Genomic DNA, 18903 nt, shown 5'->3' with positions numbered 1-18903 from the left:
TGAATTAATTTAGTAAATTAGATAATTGATTAATTGCGGGATAAATCAGTAATTATTCTTACTGATTGACATATATTAATATTGATGGCGTATTATTTGCTCAAACTATTCAGTATTTTTGTATAGATATATGTTTTATACATGTATAAACCGTGCACGTTTAAGAATATTTTTGTAGGGCATATTTTTGTGTTTCAAATTTGAATATTTGATTGAAAAAAATTCGGTATGTATGACTTGATTCATTATAAAACATGTAGAATATTTTAGTCACTTAGTAATTTCTATTTTCATATTAAATTAAATAATTCACTAATTATAAATAAATTTTTTAATTATTATTAAAGTTTGTAAATTCTTTTAAGTTTTTAATAATAGCAAAAGTTATATCAAGAGTTTAGTGTAACATGCATCATACGTAATTTTTTTAAGGGATGTATCATACTAGTTAAGAAAATATCAAAGTAAAAAAAAAGTTAATCTTATTAAATGGTCAGTTATTAGCTCATAATATCTTGATAGTGTGATCGTATTATATATGTTAAGCACATGACATGTCTATTACATAATAATAAGCCTACTCATGTGACAATGTCACTTAACATGGCCAAATGGATTATATCATTTAAATTAGTGATAGGTTTCTATTGTATATGATGTTATGGCATAAAATCGTCACTGTTATTTTATCGGACCTTCAAAAAAAATGGGTCGGAATCGAAATGTTCTGAATTATTCAAAAAGGGAAAACGGAGCAAATCGAGTGTGAGAACACTTGGATGTGGAAGAGAATGATGAGGTGAATTTAAAAGTAAAACGTATGAGGAAAGTGGATCAAAAACTAAAAAAAGATTTTGGAATGATTCTCGACCGATGTAGTGTTTGAAAATAGGCGGGAAAATAAAATCTAGTGAGAAGGAGGAGTTTCTTTCTTTAGAAAAGTCATTTTCACGTAATTAACAAATATTTATTTATAATATCATAATTTTTTTAATTATTCATCTTTAAATAAATATAATATTATAATTTATAGTAAGTTATCATATATAGTCTGATAAAATATGATAAATCGAATTGATCAAATTTTTTTTTTTGAACGAAAAATTGATCAAATCTTAATTTGCGATTAATAAACCGGGAGTTGACATGACTGACTTGGAATTACAACCCCGCAGACAAGGTTAGTTTAGAAGCAAATTAGGCATATTTTTGAGGTAAGAAAATCGATGAACCGGGAAACAAACACCGGCACAAAACTAATTAAATTTTAGTGCTGATTGAAAATACGGGCCGGGTTGGAAATATGATCGGATCCTACCATCAAAGATCCCCAACACTTGTATTTTGTATGATCTTTTTCAGTTTTGTTGCAGATGTTCGTTGACCCTTAAGAAAAACAAAGGTGCCATGTGAAAACTATCCCCCTTCTACTTATGTTTTTGAATTGTAGTATTCATTAAACTAACATAAGATTCAATCTTTGCTCTGTTATATTGCATTGTCTATATGTATACATATTACTAGCCAATTCAACTACTTAATTTATTTTATTATGTGGTTTATGATTAGGATTGTAGACTAATGTATACAAATTATGATTATCTTTCGAAATTTTAGAATCGACATTGGTTGAGTTGTTAAAGCAGTTTTGTTATGTCTCAATTTATTGTATACTGCCTTTCTCATCACTTGTAACTTGTTATTTGATCACTTGCAGGGTTTGGTAAGTTTTTCCTTTCTCACGAGGTTTTTTATGTTCCCATTTGTTTTGGTTATCTTTTTCCTTATAACCACCGGCCCGTCTAGCTCAGTTGGTAGAGCGCAAGGCTCTTAACCTTGTGGTCGTGGGTTCGAGCCCCACGGTGGGCGATACCTTGTTGGGGTGGTAAATTTTTACCTTCTTTTTAAACTGTTTTTCTTAAGAACCTGGAGAACTTGGTTTTATTCTACGCCTGCTGATTTTATGTCTTTAAGCTCATGTTCGTTTTATTCTAAGCCTACTGGTTTACGTTTTTGTTTCTAGTAATGTGCTTGCAAACTGAAAGTCGATTGTACTGTGCAATTCCAAAACTAAATCTATTTCCGTTCTCTTTGATCTCTATTGATTAAGCTTGCATGCTGATCTTTATTTTGTTCTTAGCAATATTCAATTGTATTGATATGCTGAACTTGTTGTAATATACTTGTGTATTTTTTTATCCTACTGACTGATATCTTTATATTTCACTATATAATTGAAATTGTAGGTTAGAAGTTATACATCAAAGTATTATTAGTGCTAGCCGCTAGGTCCCCATTCATTTTTAATATTTTATAATTGGTATTTGATTGCTAGGTACAGAGTTAGAATTTTATAGCTTTTGAAAGATGAGTATTAACTATTAAGATATGTATTGTATTATCTGTTAGCACACTTTTATTTTAAGTTATCTTTTGTCTTCTTCACTAAAAACACAAACACAACTGGCTTTACTATCTCATTTTCATAATACATTATGATCTGTTTCTCTGTAGCTATATGTCCACATTCTATCTCTTATAATGGTGATTAGAAGGAAGAAGATGAGAACAAAATATAACAAGTGAGAGAATCCCAGATTTACTGTTTTCAAGATAATTTAATCTTGAAAAATCATCTTTCGTGATTGGGATACTAGCAGATTGTACCATAACTTTGGTTTATCACTTCATCTTAGTAGTAGCAGATGTTATCTTCTCCTTCACTCCAAATCCTCGTCTAATAAGCCTTATCTCCTAAGCTCTCCCTCATATTTGTCATTAGATGAAGCCCCATTTCTTCTCTGCTCTAAATATGTTCTATACAAATGTCTTGCAGATGAATTTGGATGTGGTTTTTGTACAACTGTTTCAGGTGTTTGATTTATCTTTTTGTGAATGATGATTATAATAGGATTCACTGACTTCTTGATATAATGTGATATAATGTGTGTGTCGGTATGCTGTGCAGTTCTGTTTATTGTCTTGTTTTTGTTATATTTTTAGCTTTTAGCTTCTGGTATATATGACAAGAGCTTCTTGATTCCTTATCACAGGTCTCCATCAGTCCATCCGGGTAGAAGAATGCTTATTGTAGATTAATTTGTGATATAAATTGCAATGAAAATACAGATTTATGAATTGCAATGAAAGTTTCTGTATTAAAGAAATAAAATAGAAGTTTGAGTAAGATACTAAGATTAGATGGATAGTAAGATGGTGAGCTTCTTGCTCAAATGACAAAATCTCAGTTTCTCATTCTTAGGCCTTCAGATAGACAGTTAAACTGCACCCAGTCATGCTCGTTGAATCGAGCATCTCGTAGGCAAGAAATTCCTGAACAAAATTGTAGGTAGTTTGTATTATGATGATTGAGGAAATAGCTGGAACAAACCTATTAACATCTCACTCTTCAGATAGCCAGTTTCTTAACATCCACACCTATTGATATAAACGAACGTCACCTGTCTGTATATCTTCTTTACGACAAGCCACTTGTATGTGTTTGTATAATCACATAATGGACACCTGGTATTATTTGATGCTATTTTGTCAAGACTATCCCCATTTACTTATCTCTTAAACTGTATTACAATAAACTAACATGTCATGATTTGATCAATACAACTTATCCTTCTTCAATTTTCATCAATCATGTAACATTAATGTTTATATGTATTACTTTTTTGTGTGTATACGTATATATTTTCCAGGATTGAAATCCCAAGTGAATTTACTTATCTTTGAGTGAAATCTGATATATGTTTTGGAATCAGATCTTTCGTTTCTTGTTTTTGAATGGTTAGGATTGTAGTGTGTAGGTTATACGCTGTATTGATCTCCGTTCTACTTATTGTTATCTTGTACACACATGATTAGTATATATTTATCTTTCAAAATTTTGGAATTGACATTTGTTGAAAGTCATTTTGTTAAGGGATATATAATAGGAATGAGTAGCAAATTTATTGCAATTCGCAGACTACGTTCAGTGTTTTCTTTATTGTCACATTATAAAATATTCTCTCCTCTTCGGTAATCAATATTTGCTACTTCTATTTTTCCTTTCCGGTTACCTGTAATTTGCTTTGCTTTGCTATTTTTCACTTGTAGGTTTGCTAGTGTTTCCTGTGTGAGGTACAGAAAGAGCTTCTTGAGTTTCAGCTTTGTTAGAGTTATTTTGCAAATCCCCCAGCTGGCCCGTCTAGCTCAGTTGGTAGAGCGCAAGGCTCTTAACCTTGTGGTCGTGGGTTCGAGCCCCACGGTGGGCGATTCAGTTTTTGCAAATAACGGTATTTGTTAAGCTTACCTGCAGATCTTCATTTATTTGTAAGCCTGCTGATTCCGAGTAATGTGCTTCCAAACTGAGAGTCAATTTTATTCTGCAATTTTTAAACTTTATCTATCTGCATTCTGTGTTCTCTTTAATATGTGTTGATTAAGCTTACATTCTGATCTTCCTTTTGGTTCTAAGTAATATATTATGTGTATACAAATTGAGAATCGATTGTTTTGGTATGATTAACTTATTCTTTAATTTTAGTATACTTGCTTATTAGTTTTCTCCAAAATAAAAGCGAATAAACTTGATTTTGGGATTTTATTTATACTATTTAGTGAGATCTTTATTTTCCCTCTATAATCAAAGTTGTAGGTTAGAAGTTATATCAAAGTATTATCGGTGCTAGATCCCCATATTTTTGCTGAATATTCTTTGAGCTGTTTCTGATTGCTAAGTAAAGAGTTAGATTGGTGTAAGTGTTTGAAAGACGAGTATTAATATAATTATTATATCATCTCTCTAAATTTCAGAATTGGCATATGCTGAGTTGTACAACTAATTTTTCGAGGCACTCATGGTAGGAATCAGCATTGAAAATCATTCTACTTTTGATCTGAACCTATATTTATTGGAAACATCACCTTTTGGGCAGGTGAAGAGATTGTTGTTAGATATTGATACACTATTGTTTCATGTTTTACAGACTTAATGTAACACAACCGGAATCATCCAAACTATTATAATTAATTCTAAACTTGCTTATTTAACCTTTTTAAACTTGATGCAAAGGATTTGTAAAATGGACACACGATGCTTATTTGATCCTTCAAGTTTGCAAATTAAACATGATCTTTCTCTGTAATCACATTATTATATTTCATTTATCGTTTATCTTCTTTACGAATACATACAAGTGGCTTTACTTACTACTAGACTGTCATTATTTTATTATGATCTCTGCCTCTCTACATATAATGTTCTACATTTTATCTCTTAGAAAGGGTAATCAGAAGGAAGAAGATGAGAACAAATTTAACAAGTGAGAGAACCCCAAATTTTTCTTTTTTCCAGAACTCAATTCTGAAAATCATACTTCTTGTTCTTGATGCCCCTGAACTATGATTTCCGACCCCAGCTCAACAGATGATAAAGAAGAAGTTCTTCTGGTTGGGAGACTTCCAACCATGGCTTTGGATCATCCCAGTAGCAGCAGGTCTTATATTCGCCTCCACTCCGAACCCTTGGTATAATAAGTCCTGACTTCTAAGCTTACTCTCTTATGTACCGTGCTGTGCTTTCCTTTTTGTCCCATTATAATATCTTTTATCTTCTTCTGTATTTTGAATATGTTACTTCTATTTTTCCCTTTTGATCCCTTGTATTGTCCTACATTATCTGCCATTTGCAGTTTGCCAGGTTTTTCTTTTCTAGGGAACGGGGCTTCTTTAGATATAGGTTTGTTACAGTTATTTTAGAATTTCAACCGATTAGCCCGTCTAGCTCAGTTGGTAGAGCGCAAGGCTCTTAACCTTGTGGTCGTGGGTTCGAGCCCCACGGTGGGCGATTCATTTTAGTCAGGGTAAAAGTAAGGTTACCTGATGATCTTTGTTTTATTTCTAAGCCTGCTAAATCTTCTTTGTTCCAAGCAATCTGTATGCAAAATGATAGGCCACTGTATTCTTGCAATTTTAAAATTATAACCATCTGCATTCCTTTAACCTGTGTTTATTAAGCTTATGTGAATTCCTTTAAAATGATAGGCATTACATTTTCTTCTGAGCAATATAATCTGAGAGTCTAGTGTATTGATTTACCAAATATATCTATTTATTCCAGTAAACTATGTATTGAATTCTATGCAACTGTTTTAGGTGTTTGACATATCCTTCTGTGAACTGCTGAGTATAATATTCCACTCACTTCTTGATTGTGTGTGTTGTGCAACTCTTCAAGTTTCTTGATATAATTTCAGTACCTAAGAAAAAGAAGTCCGGAGTAATATGAGTAACATGGACAGTAAGATTCTGTGCTTCTTGTGCATATGAAGAAATCTGATTTCCTCATTCTTTGGCCTTGTTATGGACAGTAAAGATACAACCCGTCATACTATATGCGAATTGAGCATCTCTTGGGCAAGCAGGACAAAGTTACGGGTAATTTCTGAATGAGTAAATAGGTGATCCAAATTTACTAACATCTAACTCATCATCTTATTAGTTGCTTTAAAATCCATACCTATTGATGTCAAACAGATGTCACCTTGCTGTATTTGTTAGTACTGTTTTGTTTTCCTGATCAATGCTATTGTGTTTAGACATTCCTCTCCTTGTTAACTCTTTGGATTCTTGTTTATAACGTTTAACGAACTTTGAATCAACAGCCCGTCTAGCTCAGTTGGTAGAGCGCAAGGCTCTTAACCTTGTGGTCGTGGGTTTGAGCCCCACGGTGGGTGTTTTTATGATTTGCATTTTTTTCACTCATGATATGTTTGACATCACCTTTTAACTTTATAACTCATCATTTAGCACTGCCTTCTTTTAATAGGTTTTGTATTGTTGCATTATGGGTGATTATATGCTAGAAATTAACTTAAATTTAATGTCTCAAACCACATAGGCATGCATTTATTATTCGATACAATATTCAATACAGAGTCGTAACTTAGACATTCAGAAAATTATGGTTAGGGTTGTTCACGAACCATGCCGAGCCGAGTTTTGACCGAATAGAGCCAAGTTTTAATTTTTTTTTTCTGACGAGCCAAGTCGAGCTCTTTTGTCGAACAAAAATTGTGTTCGAGCTCGAGCTCGTTAACTAACGAGCCGAACACGAGCTTGTTCGGGAACATAAACGAGCCGATTGTCGAGCAAGAAAAAAAATCAGGTCAACCGCTATTTAACTGTTAAAATAACTTATCAAATAAAATTATTTTTTCTTGAAACTTTGGCTATATCACTAAAATATATATATCTTGACACCCATGCGGTTAGATCGATGAAAAAATATTTTAAAAAAATTTGAAACACCAATTCTTAACTAAAAATAGTCAGGATATATTATAATTTTTTCGAGTTTTAACGAGTCAGTTCGGCTCGAGCTTGTTTTGCTTAACGAACTTATTTGTCTGTTCGAGCTCGGGTTCGTTAACGAGCCGAGCCGAGCCGAATGAGGTCTTAACGAGCCGAGCCGAATGATGTCTTAATGAGCCAAACTCGACCTTGTTCGCAAACGGCTTGGTTCGTGAAACAACCTTGATCATAGTACCACCGAGAATTTTCTAGTACACCATAATTGAAGTATCAGAGTCCTGGTTTTTGGTTTCTTGCCATTTCTTCCATTCTTCTTGGTGTTCTTCACTCTCTTTTTTTGAGTTTCTTTTGTGATTTTCTCATCATTACCTGTTGCGTCAAGAATTGCATCTTCAACTTTTGCTCCTCCTGCAGTTGATTCGCTACTTGAAATTCTTCTTGGCTTGAAGGAACTTGACAAGCCCCGCAAGGGAAACATCTGCTTCTTCACTCTTCATAAGTTGTTCAGCTATTTCTGCCGGAGTTGCTTCCACCTAGTTTCTCAATATAAGAGAACAAGTCGTGACACTTAATCCCTAGGTAATTAGAAGCAAGTATTTAAAACCCACTGGGAGTACAATACGACATGTGGATGTGCATATCCATGCGTCCAGGCCTCAACAATGCATATAATAGATACTTGATGTACAAGTGTTGAGCAAGTACAGTACTAAGTAAATAGATGATATAATAGTTGTGGACATGAGTGATAACAGTCCTGACAAGCATACTTGATGCAGCAAAAGTAGTTTCTCCTATATATTTATTTGAAACAATTTATTATGATGTTTTGAGGGGAAAGAAGATATATGAATGTAGGACATGAGGGAAAAAATGAAATTTCTTCCGGTCAAAAAGAAAAAAGAATGAGCATCCTATTTAAATTAACGAGTTAGCTGAGAATCGTAATTTGCAGGTAGTACTAGAATGATAAACTCCGTTACACGGATTACATAGATTAGGAAAAAGCCGTCCATGCCTCCCAATGCTCGTTTAGTAATTATCGTCACACACACTACAAACAAACAATTGCTTCTTTGTTTGATATAAATATTATTATTATCTGCCTCATGATATGTTACATTTCCGTACATACCATTCTTGGTTGAGTTGTATATGTTCTGTGGAATACATAATATGCACACTTTTTTGTTGAGCTCCTTTATAGGGTATATTTGCCATCAAGTATATGTGCAAATATGATGAAACTCAACCAATTCAAAACATTCCTACCTAAATGTTTCTTTCTTTCTCTCTTCTTCTCCATTTTTATCCTCTTTATTATTTCTCTAAATTACAACTTCAAACCCGGAACCTCTTTCCAGAACCACCCTCCTCCTTCTCATCACCAAGATATTCGTATCCGACCCGGATATTCATCCTATGACGCTTACATTCAGCATCAGCTTAACAAGACCCTTAACCCCAAATTACGTCAAATATGGACCACTCGAGATTGGGACCGTAAAATACAAGTCTTCTCTATCTTCTTCAACAACTTTAAACGTAAAAATCTCTTAACAAACTCTTCAAAAGCTCTTTGTATTGGAGCTCGGGTCGGCCAAGAAGTGGAGGCACTAAAACGTGTCGGAGTAACCAACTCGGTTGGCATTGATTTGGTACCGTACCCTCCACTCGTTATTAAGGGTGATTTTCATAACCAACCGTTTGAGAATGATACTTTTGATTTTGAGTTTTCTAATGTGTTTGATCATGCATTGTACCCGTACAAGTTCGTTGAAGAGATCCAACGGACGCTGAAGGCTGGTGGGATTTGCGTCTTACATGTGGCAGTTTCCAGACGATCAGACAAGTACTCGGCAAATGATCTGTATAATGTTAGAGGGCTCAAAGCATTGTTTGACAAATCAGAATGTGTTAGTGCCAGGAAAGTTGACGGGTTTGGGTTAGATACAGAATTGGTATTCAGGAAAAACAACTCATAAATTGGTTTAAATTGGGTTTTGCTCATTGATCTTGAAAGCTACTTGGTCATCTTTTGCTTTAAGATCTTTAGATCTCCAAGTTGGCTAAACACAAGTTCCTAATTACAGATAAATTTGACTCAGTAATAAAACTAACGAATATTCTAAGCACGGAAAATTATAAGTTTAACTCATTTTGATTGGTTCCTTATTTTAGCCTAAGGAGTGAAGGACACCTTACATGCTTAAACTTCTTCAAATGTAAAAGATTTTAAGAGCACGATGTCATAAAAGATAGTAATTTATCAATACATATTTGCAACCACAAAATACTGTTTACCTTTTAGATTTCAAATAACCTGTTTCAACATTTGCTTATGATACTGAAAATTAAGATTTAAACAAAATTGCCAAACCCTTACTCAGGGATTCGCTTGACTGTCAGGAACACAATCGACAAGCTGGCTTTCAGAATCTTCCATTTCTGGTTGTGATTCGGCTGTAAGTTTAGCTTTCTTATATCGGCTTGAACTTCTAAGAATCATATCTATCGTTGTAGTCCTCAAGTTTGATGATCTGTCATTTATTCATCAAGGCCATTAGATATGTGCTACAGAGGCTCTTGATGGGAGGAAGCAAAAGAACAACATATGTTATTGAAACTCAATTAATTGGATATGTGAACTGACACTAACAAAGGTACAAAACCAACCTCATTTTGGTTGTGCCACAATTACCGCCCCCCCCCCAAAATCAGGGTTTTTATTATCATAATATAGGGTATAAATTACCACGATCGTAGTAAGAAGTCAAATACAAGATCTGAACTATGAGAAATGACTCAAAGCTAATTTATAACAAGAAATATATTCCAATTTGGTACTGCATGTAGCTTTTATGCCTTTCATATTTCAACTTTAAGTTGATCAAATTTTTTAAACTGTCATAAAACGGAAGCACAAAGATTAATACAACTCAACTGCAGCGAAAGAGTTCATTACCGCTTCTTCTCTATGTTTAGCACATCTTCCTTTTTGTCCAAACCACAAGATCCTGAAGCTGATATAAAAACAAAAAACAATGTTAGACTCAAAAACAATTCAAAAAAAATACTACAAAATAACATCAGATGGTTCTAATTTGAGAGGTTCTTATTCCTAGGTTTTATAGAAATACAGCATTAAGCATAATCTTACTTTCAATGAGATGACATCAAGGACCTAGACTATCAAAGTTTAGCTCGAAACAGAAAATAGGTAACACGGATAATCACAGGGTACAAAACTGTGAGCTAGAACCTAAATCAATGGCCAGCAATTAAACATATTATATAGAACCAATTTTATGACGAAGACGACTAGTCTTTTTGAAAGTACTCGACCATCGAGTCTTTTCGAATCCCGACTTGGCACCGGGATAACCCCTTGACAGCCGACTTTACGCGGTGTTAACAATGATTCTGTGTACAGTCACCCAATCCAACCAATAACAACACAAGAAAGAGGTGGAAATGAACATAATATTGAATGGATAACTTAGCTTGATTTTCATCATCAATTATTTTCTTGGACAGGTTTCATATTTGGTATTAGAATGTTATTATGTAGTAACTGTGCTTAATTTAAACTTAGCTTAGCAAAACAAAAAAAATTGTGAAATTGATGTGCTTAGTTATATAATATATTAAATCTAGGAAGAAAATGTATATGAACCACTTGTCGATTTTTATAAGAAGTCAAGCGATTTGTCGACTAGTCACCTCAAAGGTACTCGGGCATCAAGCGTTCTATAAAAAGTCAAGCGATTTGTCGACTAGTCACCTCGAAGGTACTCGGGTGTCAAGCCTCGACTTGGCTCCGTGATAACAACGGATAGAAAAATAGCAATATTAATGTAACATTTTAAATTCTGCAAGGCATGCAAGGAGGGCTGACTCACAATTGCAATCAATCATGCAGATCAGTCCGTATCATGGAAGTGAGGGGTCAAGGTACTAAACTTCAAAATTATCATTTCTCTAAAACACTAGTACTCAATCATGAATAAAAGATAAAGTATACACGGTCTTGGGTCTATAACTAGTTCAGATACATGCATTCATCCCTAACGACAAGGTTGCTATTCATACTTCAAAGGGTATTCATTGATTTATTCTGTTCAGAGAGATCAGTTGAAGATATTACATATTTTGTTCTAGAGATGCAAGAAGATAGAAATGCTATTAAATCCACAAATAGAACCAGCTTACCTCTTTTCAGCGAGTCTAGACTTATCTGGGTTTCCCTGTCCGAGTCAGAGGATGATACATCATCAGACGGGGTGCGAGCATGAGACCGTTCACTTGCCCCTTCATCATCTGAGCTCTCACTACTATCATCCTTGAAGATGAAACCCGGTGTATTTAGCAAGCTCTTTTTATGTAGTGGCCTGCTCTTCACCTCACTAATACCTTTTGCAGAACCTTTTGCACATGCAACAAGACGGCGATCAGCATTTGAAACCAATTTCTTACTTTTTGTGCCAGGAGATTTGCCAAAAGATTCTGAGTTAGAGCTTAATACAGCTGAAGATACTTTCTTCCCTTTTGTATAAGCAGAGGCAGGTGTACTGTTTGCAGAAACACCTCTTCCACTGGCCTGCAAGACTGGGCGAGGAGTTCTGGCTTGGTCAGGTTCGAAGGAACTAGCAAGCCCTTTTTGATATTTATTTGAACTCGAGTTCTTGGAGGGACGTAGAGATCTGCCACTCACATCCTGTGAGAATGATTCTTGAGGATCGATGTCACTAGAGCATTTAATATGAGATTTAACTCCACCCTCTTGATTTTTAGAAGACTGAAGAGGAGGTGCTTGATCATGTGATGTTAAAGAAGCTGTATTTTTATTTGGGATTTTCTTTGTTATATCATCCCTCTCTAATCTTGTTATTCCATTTTTGTCAGAAGCAGCAACTTTGTCCTTTGCTTTTCCAGGAAGAAAATAATGCATGAAGTCAATCCTATCACTCCCACTTTCAGACACTGCTGGTTGGCTTTGAATATTGAAATTAGCTTGATCATTCCTAGATTTGTCTTTTATCATATCTGCAGACTGAATATTAACTAAATCTTCATTCATAGAGATTTGTGCAGTGTTCTTATCCAAATTCAATCCAATAGTTGTGCTGGCAGCATTGAAACCAACTTTATCTTTTTCCATAGGGTCTCCAGGGATTTCTTCACCTTCTGGCCTCTCTGCATTGACCAAAAAATTTTCAGGGATAACAATCTCATGGTGCGATTCATCTTCATGCAAAGAAACAATATTTTCATTCAAACTCTCCTCCCCAACAGCATCTTGAACAAATGAAGGCAAGACATTCGCACTTGGTACGGTGAGTGTTGCATCTATCTTCCTCTTTTTCTTTTTCTTCACTTTTTTTATATTTGAATTTGTTCCAAGATGCTCACTGTCAGCAAGTTCAGGATATAAGGTGTCTAATACAACTTTTTGAGTATTATCCTGGTCTTGTACAGAGTTCTCTTTCAATCCACTATCTTGTGTAGATATATTTTTACATTGAGAAACCGAACCTTTATTTTGTTCAAAATGATCCCCACTGGATTCCCCATGTTCTGTCCTTGCTGAATTTACCAGCAAATTTGCAGTGACAACAACTTTTGGAAGTGATTCATCTTCACCAGATACATCATTTAAAGTAACTTTCTTTTCCTTGTAACTCTCCTCCCCCACATCTTGAGCAGAAGAAGGCAAGACGACCGCACTTGATAGGCTAAATGCCGTTTCCTTTTTACTCTTTTTCTTGCTCTTTTTACGTTTGATGCTTGAGTTACTTCTCAAATGCTCGCTCTCAGCAGGTTCGGGAAATGAGTCAACTATACTCTGGTCTTCCACATTGTTCCCAGTTAATCCAGTCCCTCGTGCAGAAGTCTTATTAGAAGAGACTGAATTTTTATCTTCTTTTGAAGAATTTCCAATATTCTCATATTCTATCTTCTCTCTATCTACCAACAATTTTGCAGGAACAGCACTCTCAGGGTGCGTTTCATCTCCAGCAGATACATAATTTGAAGCCCTTTTCTTTTCATTTAAACTCTCAGCCCCAGCATCTCTAGCAGATGAAGGTAAGACAGTGGAATTTGATATATTTATTTTCACATTTGTCTTCATTTTTTTCTTATCTGTCTTACTTTTCTTGTCGGTGCCTGTTCTCAAGTGCTCATTATCAGCAGCTGCAGATGACAAATTATCCACAGCAACTTTTTGGTTATTATGCTTGTCTGCCATGGAGGTACTTGCCAACCCAGTCTCCTGTGTAGAAGTCCCATTAATAGAGACTAAACCTTTATTTTCTTTTGAAGGATCTTCACTGTTTTCTTCATGTTCGGTCTTCTCTGCATTTACAACCATATTTATAGGAACAGTGACCTCATGGTGTGATTCATCCCCAGCAGCTACATCATTCGAAGAAATGCTTTTTTCTTGGAAGCTCTCCTCTCCCCCTGCATCCAGAACAGATGAAGGCAACACAACCGCACTTGGTAAATTGAATGTCACGTCCTTTTTCCGCTTTATATCCTTCTTCCTTTTTTTCTTGCCCCTCTTACTTTTAATAGCCGGACTGGTTCTCAACTGCTGATTATCAGCAGGTTCAGATGATAGAGAATTCAACACTACTTTTGGACTATAATTCTGTCCTTCAGAGTTCATTGCCAATTCAAACACTTGTTTAGAAGTAGAAACTGGATCAGTAGTTTCTTTCGGAGAATCATCGATTTCTTTGTGGTCTTTCCTCTCTGTATCTAGCAACAAATTTGAAGGGTCGAGCATCTTATGGGTTGACAACACTTGACCAGTTTCTTGATGTGAAGGAATGTTCTTTACTTTCATTTTGTCCTCTACTGAAGAATCTTTAACAGGCAAAGGAAGACCAGGTTTATCGTGATTTTCAGCATTTGACAAATTCAGTTCATGCATTTTCCTCTTCTTCTTGCTCTTCATATTTTCAACACCTAAACTCATTGTCACCTGGTCTGTCTCAGTAGATTGAGAAGACATAATGTTTGATGCAATAATCTGATTATTATACTTGTCTTCTGGAAATATAGTCTCTTGTTTAGAAGTCTTTCTCTCCAGGTCACGAGTTACATGACTTAAAGAATTGTTCTTTTCCTTCACTCTATCTTTAATGGCGGAATCTTTGACAGCTGAAGGACAGCTGGCCCTTTCGTAATTATCAGCACCCGATAAAGTCACATCATGCCTCTTCCTCTTCTTCTTGCTCATCTTATTTTCAATGTGCAAACTCATTGGCAGATGGTCTGTATCAGTAGATTCATAAGATACATTGTTTGATGCAATATTTCCTCCAGTATGCTGGAATTCTGGCAATATACTCTCTTGTTTAGAAGTCTTTTGTGTAGACTTACAGACTAAACCACTATTACCTTGCAAAGCATCTCCTTCTTCAGCTTTTGTCTTCTCGACAGCAGAAAGCAAAATCTCATGGCATAATTCATCTCTACCAGATACATGTTCTAAAGATATGTTCTCCTTCACAGGACTGTCTCCTAATTCATCCACATTGTGTTTCTTAATCTTTTGCTTTTTCTTTTTAACAGACAACCCAATTTCTGGAGAAGGTTCTGCAGAATTATTGCATTGAATATAAGCAGCTACCGTTCCAGCCGTCGGGAAATCTGAAACCCTGTTGTGATCAGCAGATACATTTTTCAAAATCTCAGAGCTACAAAACTTATGTTTTTTCACTATATCTTCAGAATATTCTCTACAAGAGTCATCCAGGATTGGCTCAACTTTCTGGTTACTCGGACATTGAACTGATGCTGACTTAAGAATGGAAGATTTACACCCAGTATTTGTAGGATTATACGGTAAGAAAAGCATCGGTGAGCGGTTGCTTATGTTAGGTCTACAGGACTGTCCGTTTTCACTGGGTTGCTTCATACAAGAAGCATCCAAAGAAAGAAACCAACTATTTTTCACCCCTTCAAATACTCGATTAACGCGCATGGAATCTGAAAGGTGATAGAAGTGGCCTTTGCGCTTGACCTGCAAAGATATCAAAAGCTTATCAATCTGAACTGTAAAGAATTCAAAAGAAAGCTATTCCACTAAAAAAACGAGTGAATAAATTTAAAACAACATACCTTTAAAGCATGTATGCTTATCTCCCCAAGCTTGGGAAAACAGTTGAGGTGTTCCAGCATCACCTTCTCTGCTTGCCCAAAGAAGCAGGCCAGTCAAAAAACTTAATGCATGATTTTAAAAAGACACATCTACTACACAGTTAACTTATTTTGATATAACAACTTATGACTTTAAAGTTGATTTTCAATCTATAGGAATGAGGTATTTATTTTTGTTATATCTTTTATTTTAAATTTCCATAACTTATAGGTTCTAAAATATCAATACAACTAAACTAACCAAATAGAAATTTAAGTAAATAAAAAAGGTATTCTCACTTATAAGCCCTAGTATAAGTTTCAACAAATTAAAGTTTTTACTGAAAGAAAATGGAGCCTAAGCAAAAAAGTAAACATTTTTAAGGCATATTAGACGAATTTAAGGTACCATTGAGAAACAATTAATTTATGTTTTCTAGTGATATTGCATAAGTTTGGTTGTCTAAAATCCATACGTTTCTTGTTTCGTTAAAGCATGATAAGAGGACATTATAAAATACACATACAAATCATGTATCTAGCTTTAGGGGGGGGGGAGAGAAATCAATACTTTTGATGTCGACAACAGTATCAAACACGGAGGCGACGAGGGCAAGATGAGTATCGAGATTGGTGTCGATATATACAGTTCGATGTGTATCTATTTCTTCTGCTTCTTTCATCTTGCCATTTTGGACATCATCTACACTACGCCGTCGAGCCATTCGTGGGAGGGAGAGGCCAACATGAACCAACAAGTGGAAGGGGGGTTTAAGGGTTTTATACTTGTGGTTTTCTCCTGTCGGAATAATAATATGGATTGGACTCAATACGGGTTGGGCTTACTGGGCTACCGTGAATTTTTGTTATGTTCTTAATCCACCTCATCAAACAAGTTGGATATAAAATTATAAAGAGATTCACCTTTTTATTGGAGTCCTCCTACTCCGTCCATATTCTGCAAATAAAATATTTTGTAAAACGTAATATCTTACAAAACATGTTTCACGAATATCATTATTTCAATAAAATTATGCAAATCTCATTATAAGTACATTATTTATGTTCTTTAACTAAACATGTATGTTCCGACAATCTAAAATTCATTATAAAATAATTAGGTGGATTAAGATAAAATTCATTATTTTACGTGTTATAATTTAAAATTCATTTTATCATAGGTAAGGGGAGAGACGTTAATATTACGGCAATAAATAAGCGATAATCTGATAGCGGAAGAATGTAGGAGTACTGAGAAACAACATTAGAGAAAGAAGTAACGCTAGCGAGAATGTCGGAGCGGAGAATAGAGAGAATGGGAGTATTAATCATCAATTGTTTTGCGCTTAATTTGCATTGTTCTAATTGAGTCCATCTGATAAAGTGCACTCAATTTTTTTCGTAACATGAAACACAACATTAATTTACTTCATATCTCTCTCAATCTTCGATCAAAACCCATCTCAAAGATCCCATCTTTTTCAATTTTTATCGCATATCCAGACACATACACACAGTGATTTTTACATATTTGTTGATATCTATCTTCTTCATATGGTTCTGTTAGATAATGAATCACACACAGAAAGGGGGTGAATGTGTTTTTGTATTTTTCTACTTTTCTTGAAGTGTTTATGGTTATGAACAAAGTAAATTAAAATCTTGTAGTTAAATGTGTCAGTACTGAATTTAGACAAATGAAAAAGTGAACACAAATCTTTCAAAACTCACTTAATTTTATATTAAAATTAAGAATATTTTGCTACAAAATTTCTAGGCTCTTTGTTGATAAAGAGCTTAGTTTCTTCCTCGAGAGAATACAAGATTTTCTTATCTAAATTGTTACAGCTAACAAAGCATCCAGTGTTTACTTTATAGAACAGTGAACACTGGTTATTACACAGTGTGTAATAGCATGTTCTAAACCTTATTTTTAGATAATCAAATCTTTCTATTTCTGGCTTAGTGTATCTTTGTTAATCTTGCACGACTGTGACTTTACTTTGCCAGTTAATCTTGGCCTTTGATCTTGTACTCTTCAAGCTGCTTTTGTAGACTTGCAAAATAACTGATTAGATTGTTTGTCGATTGATAAATTTGGATATTTAACTGATATGCATTTTGTACTTTAAGTTTTACCTTGAGATCTCCAGTTTGGTGTATAGAGAACTTGACATCTCGATAAGTATATTGGATTATTGAGATCTCTAATTACTCTACAGTTGTTTTGACTTATTGAAGTTTCTGAGTTCTCTATAGGAGAATTTAGCTTGTCGAGATCTCTCATCTTCATGTCTTCACTTTGACTTATCGATAACTCTGAGTTCTCTAGTGACAACTTGACTGATCGATAACTCTGAGTTCTCTAGTAACAAATTGGCTTATCGATAACTCAGAGTTCTCTAGTGAAAAATTGGCTTATTGAAAACTCAGAGTTCTCTAGTGAAGAATTAGCTTATCGATAACTCAGAGTTCTCTAGTGAAGAAATGACTTGTCGATATCTCTGAGTTCTCTAGTAGCTTTTCCTGACTTCTCGATAAGTCATTCTGAAGTTCTCGAATGACTTCTCTATAACACTTAATCTGTGACTTGTAGAGATCTTGACTTAGATTATTTTTCTCAAAATAGATTTATTCAACTCCAAGCTTCTTCATAATTCTTCTGGGGCATGATCTTCTTGATCTTCTTTCAGATAAAATTGTTAGGCTTGATACTGTTTATAGAAAAAGACTCCAGTCTGCCCTTGAACATTTTTACAAACCTAAGTGGTACAATACAAAATACAAACTTAGATTACAATACAAATTACTTAGGGTTGTCAATTTGACTTAGTATTATTATTGTACAGGCATGTCTTGCACAACAGGTTGTCAATTTGACAGAAGGTAGGTTTGTGATTTTCTTGAGAAATGTTTGGCTTGAGGTGATTGGTATTTTTAGAAAGGTGTTAACAGTTTGTTTGTATAGGAATTTAGGCTTGGAGATTTTAGGTTGTTTGATGTTTGGATTTGTTGGCATAGAGGGTTGAGCTTGGTTAATTTGGATTTTTAGGGTTTGTTGGTGTGATCCTGAACTATCCTCATTTTTCTTTTTCCTTCTCTCATCACCTCTCTTTTTCTCCTCCTTCTTCTTATCTTTGCTTCCAGCTGCCTTAGAAGATTGACTTGGATTTGAGCCAAAAGGTTTTTGATCGTCTTTCTTCTGCGCATCATCATCATCATCCAAGTTATCCTTATTAATTTGAGTTTTAGGCAAGTTGGCTTCAAAATTTCTCAAATATCTCCCCAACAGCTTTATCATTTCTTCATCTTCAATAATCTTATTTTGCTTGACTTTCAACTCAGTCTCCAGAATCATGATTAGCTTTTTATTGGCTATGACACATTGCTTTGGGATCTAAAAATGTTTGCAATGTTTGGTGGTAGGACAGATGTATGCCACTC

The 18903-nt window shown here is 34.7% G+C and overlaps 2 protein-coding genes and 4 non-coding genes across 27 annotated transcripts; 5 read left to right on the top strand and 1 right to left on the bottom strand.

Annotated features, from left to right (window-relative positions):
• Window positions 1-1180: 1180 nt before the first annotated feature.
• On the top strand, window positions 1181-9405 carry LOC141725155 (uncharacterized). Of its 22 annotated transcripts, XM_074527613.1 has the most exons (6): window positions 2298-2872; window positions 4111-4289; window positions 5277-5318; window positions 5415-5523; window positions 6366-6432; window positions 7723-8130. In XM_074527613.1, exons 1-6 carry the CDS (start codon window positions 2847-2849, stop codon window positions 7753-7755), a joined length of 456 nt encoding a protein of 151 aa, XP_074383714.1. In that variant the 5' UTR covers window positions 2298-2846; the 3' UTR covers window positions 7756-8130. The 22 variants fall into 22 exon arrangements, with proteins under 22 accessions (XP_074383697.1, XP_074383713.1, XP_074383711.1 ...); XM_074527610.1 differs by having other exon boundaries at window positions 2282-2872; window positions 4111-5318; window positions 7723-9405; XM_074527611.1 differs by having other exon boundaries at window positions 2284-2872; window positions 5415-6432; window positions 7723-9405.
• TRNAK-CUU (transfer RNA lysine (anticodon CUU)) lies at window positions 1797-1869 on the top strand. The gene has a single exon. It is a non-coding gene; the product is annotated as a tRNA-Lys (tRNA).
• Window positions 4196-4268, top strand: TRNAK-CUU (transfer RNA lysine (anticodon CUU)). Its single transcript has one exon. It is a non-coding gene; the product is annotated as a tRNA-Lys (tRNA).
• Window positions 5770-5842, top strand: TRNAK-CUU (transfer RNA lysine (anticodon CUU)). The gene has a single exon. It is a non-coding gene; the product is annotated as a tRNA-Lys (tRNA).
• TRNAK-CUU (transfer RNA lysine (anticodon CUU)) lies at window positions 6659-6731 on the top strand. The gene has a single exon. It is a non-coding gene; the product is annotated as a tRNA-Lys (tRNA).
• Window positions 9406-9541: 136 nt separating the features above from the next.
• On the bottom strand, window positions 9542-16222 carry LOC141725154 (uncharacterized). Its single transcript, XM_074527592.1, has 5 exons — window positions 16031-16222; window positions 15442-15509; window positions 11521-15343; window positions 10274-10331; window positions 9542-9848 (listed from the first exon to the last, which is right to left on the bottom strand). Exons 1-5 carry the CDS (start codon window positions 16182-16184, stop codon window positions 9695-9697), a joined length of 4257 nt encoding a protein of 1418 aa, XP_074383693.1. The 5' UTR covers window positions 16185-16222; the 3' UTR covers window positions 9542-9694.
• Window positions 16223-18903: the final 2681 nt, after the last annotated feature.

Source organism: Apium graveolens, chromosome 5 (assembly GCF_009905375.1).
Source record: "Apium graveolens cultivar Ventura chromosome 5, ASM990537v1, whole genome shotgun sequence".
In the NCBI taxonomy this organism is placed as follows: domain Eukaryota; kingdom Viridiplantae; phylum Streptophyta; class Magnoliopsida; order Apiales; family Apiaceae; genus Apium; species Apium graveolens.
This window is presented reverse-complemented; position numbering and strand designations above follow the sequence as displayed.

What these genes read in the sequence shown, in the direction of transcription:
- LOC141725155 (XM_074527596.1), top strand. Translation starts at nt 8,547, where the DNA reads ATGATGAAACTCAACCAATTCAAAACATTCCTACCTAAATGTTTCTTT.
- LOC141725154 (XM_074527592.1), bottom strand. Translation starts at nt 16,184, where the DNA reads ATGGCTCGACGGCGTAGTGTAGATGATGTCCAAAATGGCAAGATGAAA. An exon ending in TAAGCATACATGCTTTAAAG is followed by an intron (nt 15,344 to 15,441) that starts GTATGTTGTTTT and finishes ATATCTTTGCAG; the next exon opens with GTCAAGCGCAAAGGCCACTT. An exon ending in CTAAACATAGAGAAGAAGCG is followed by an intron (nt 9,849 to 10,273) that starts GTAATGAACTCT and finishes AATAAATGACAG; the next exon opens with ATCATCAAACTTGAGGACTA.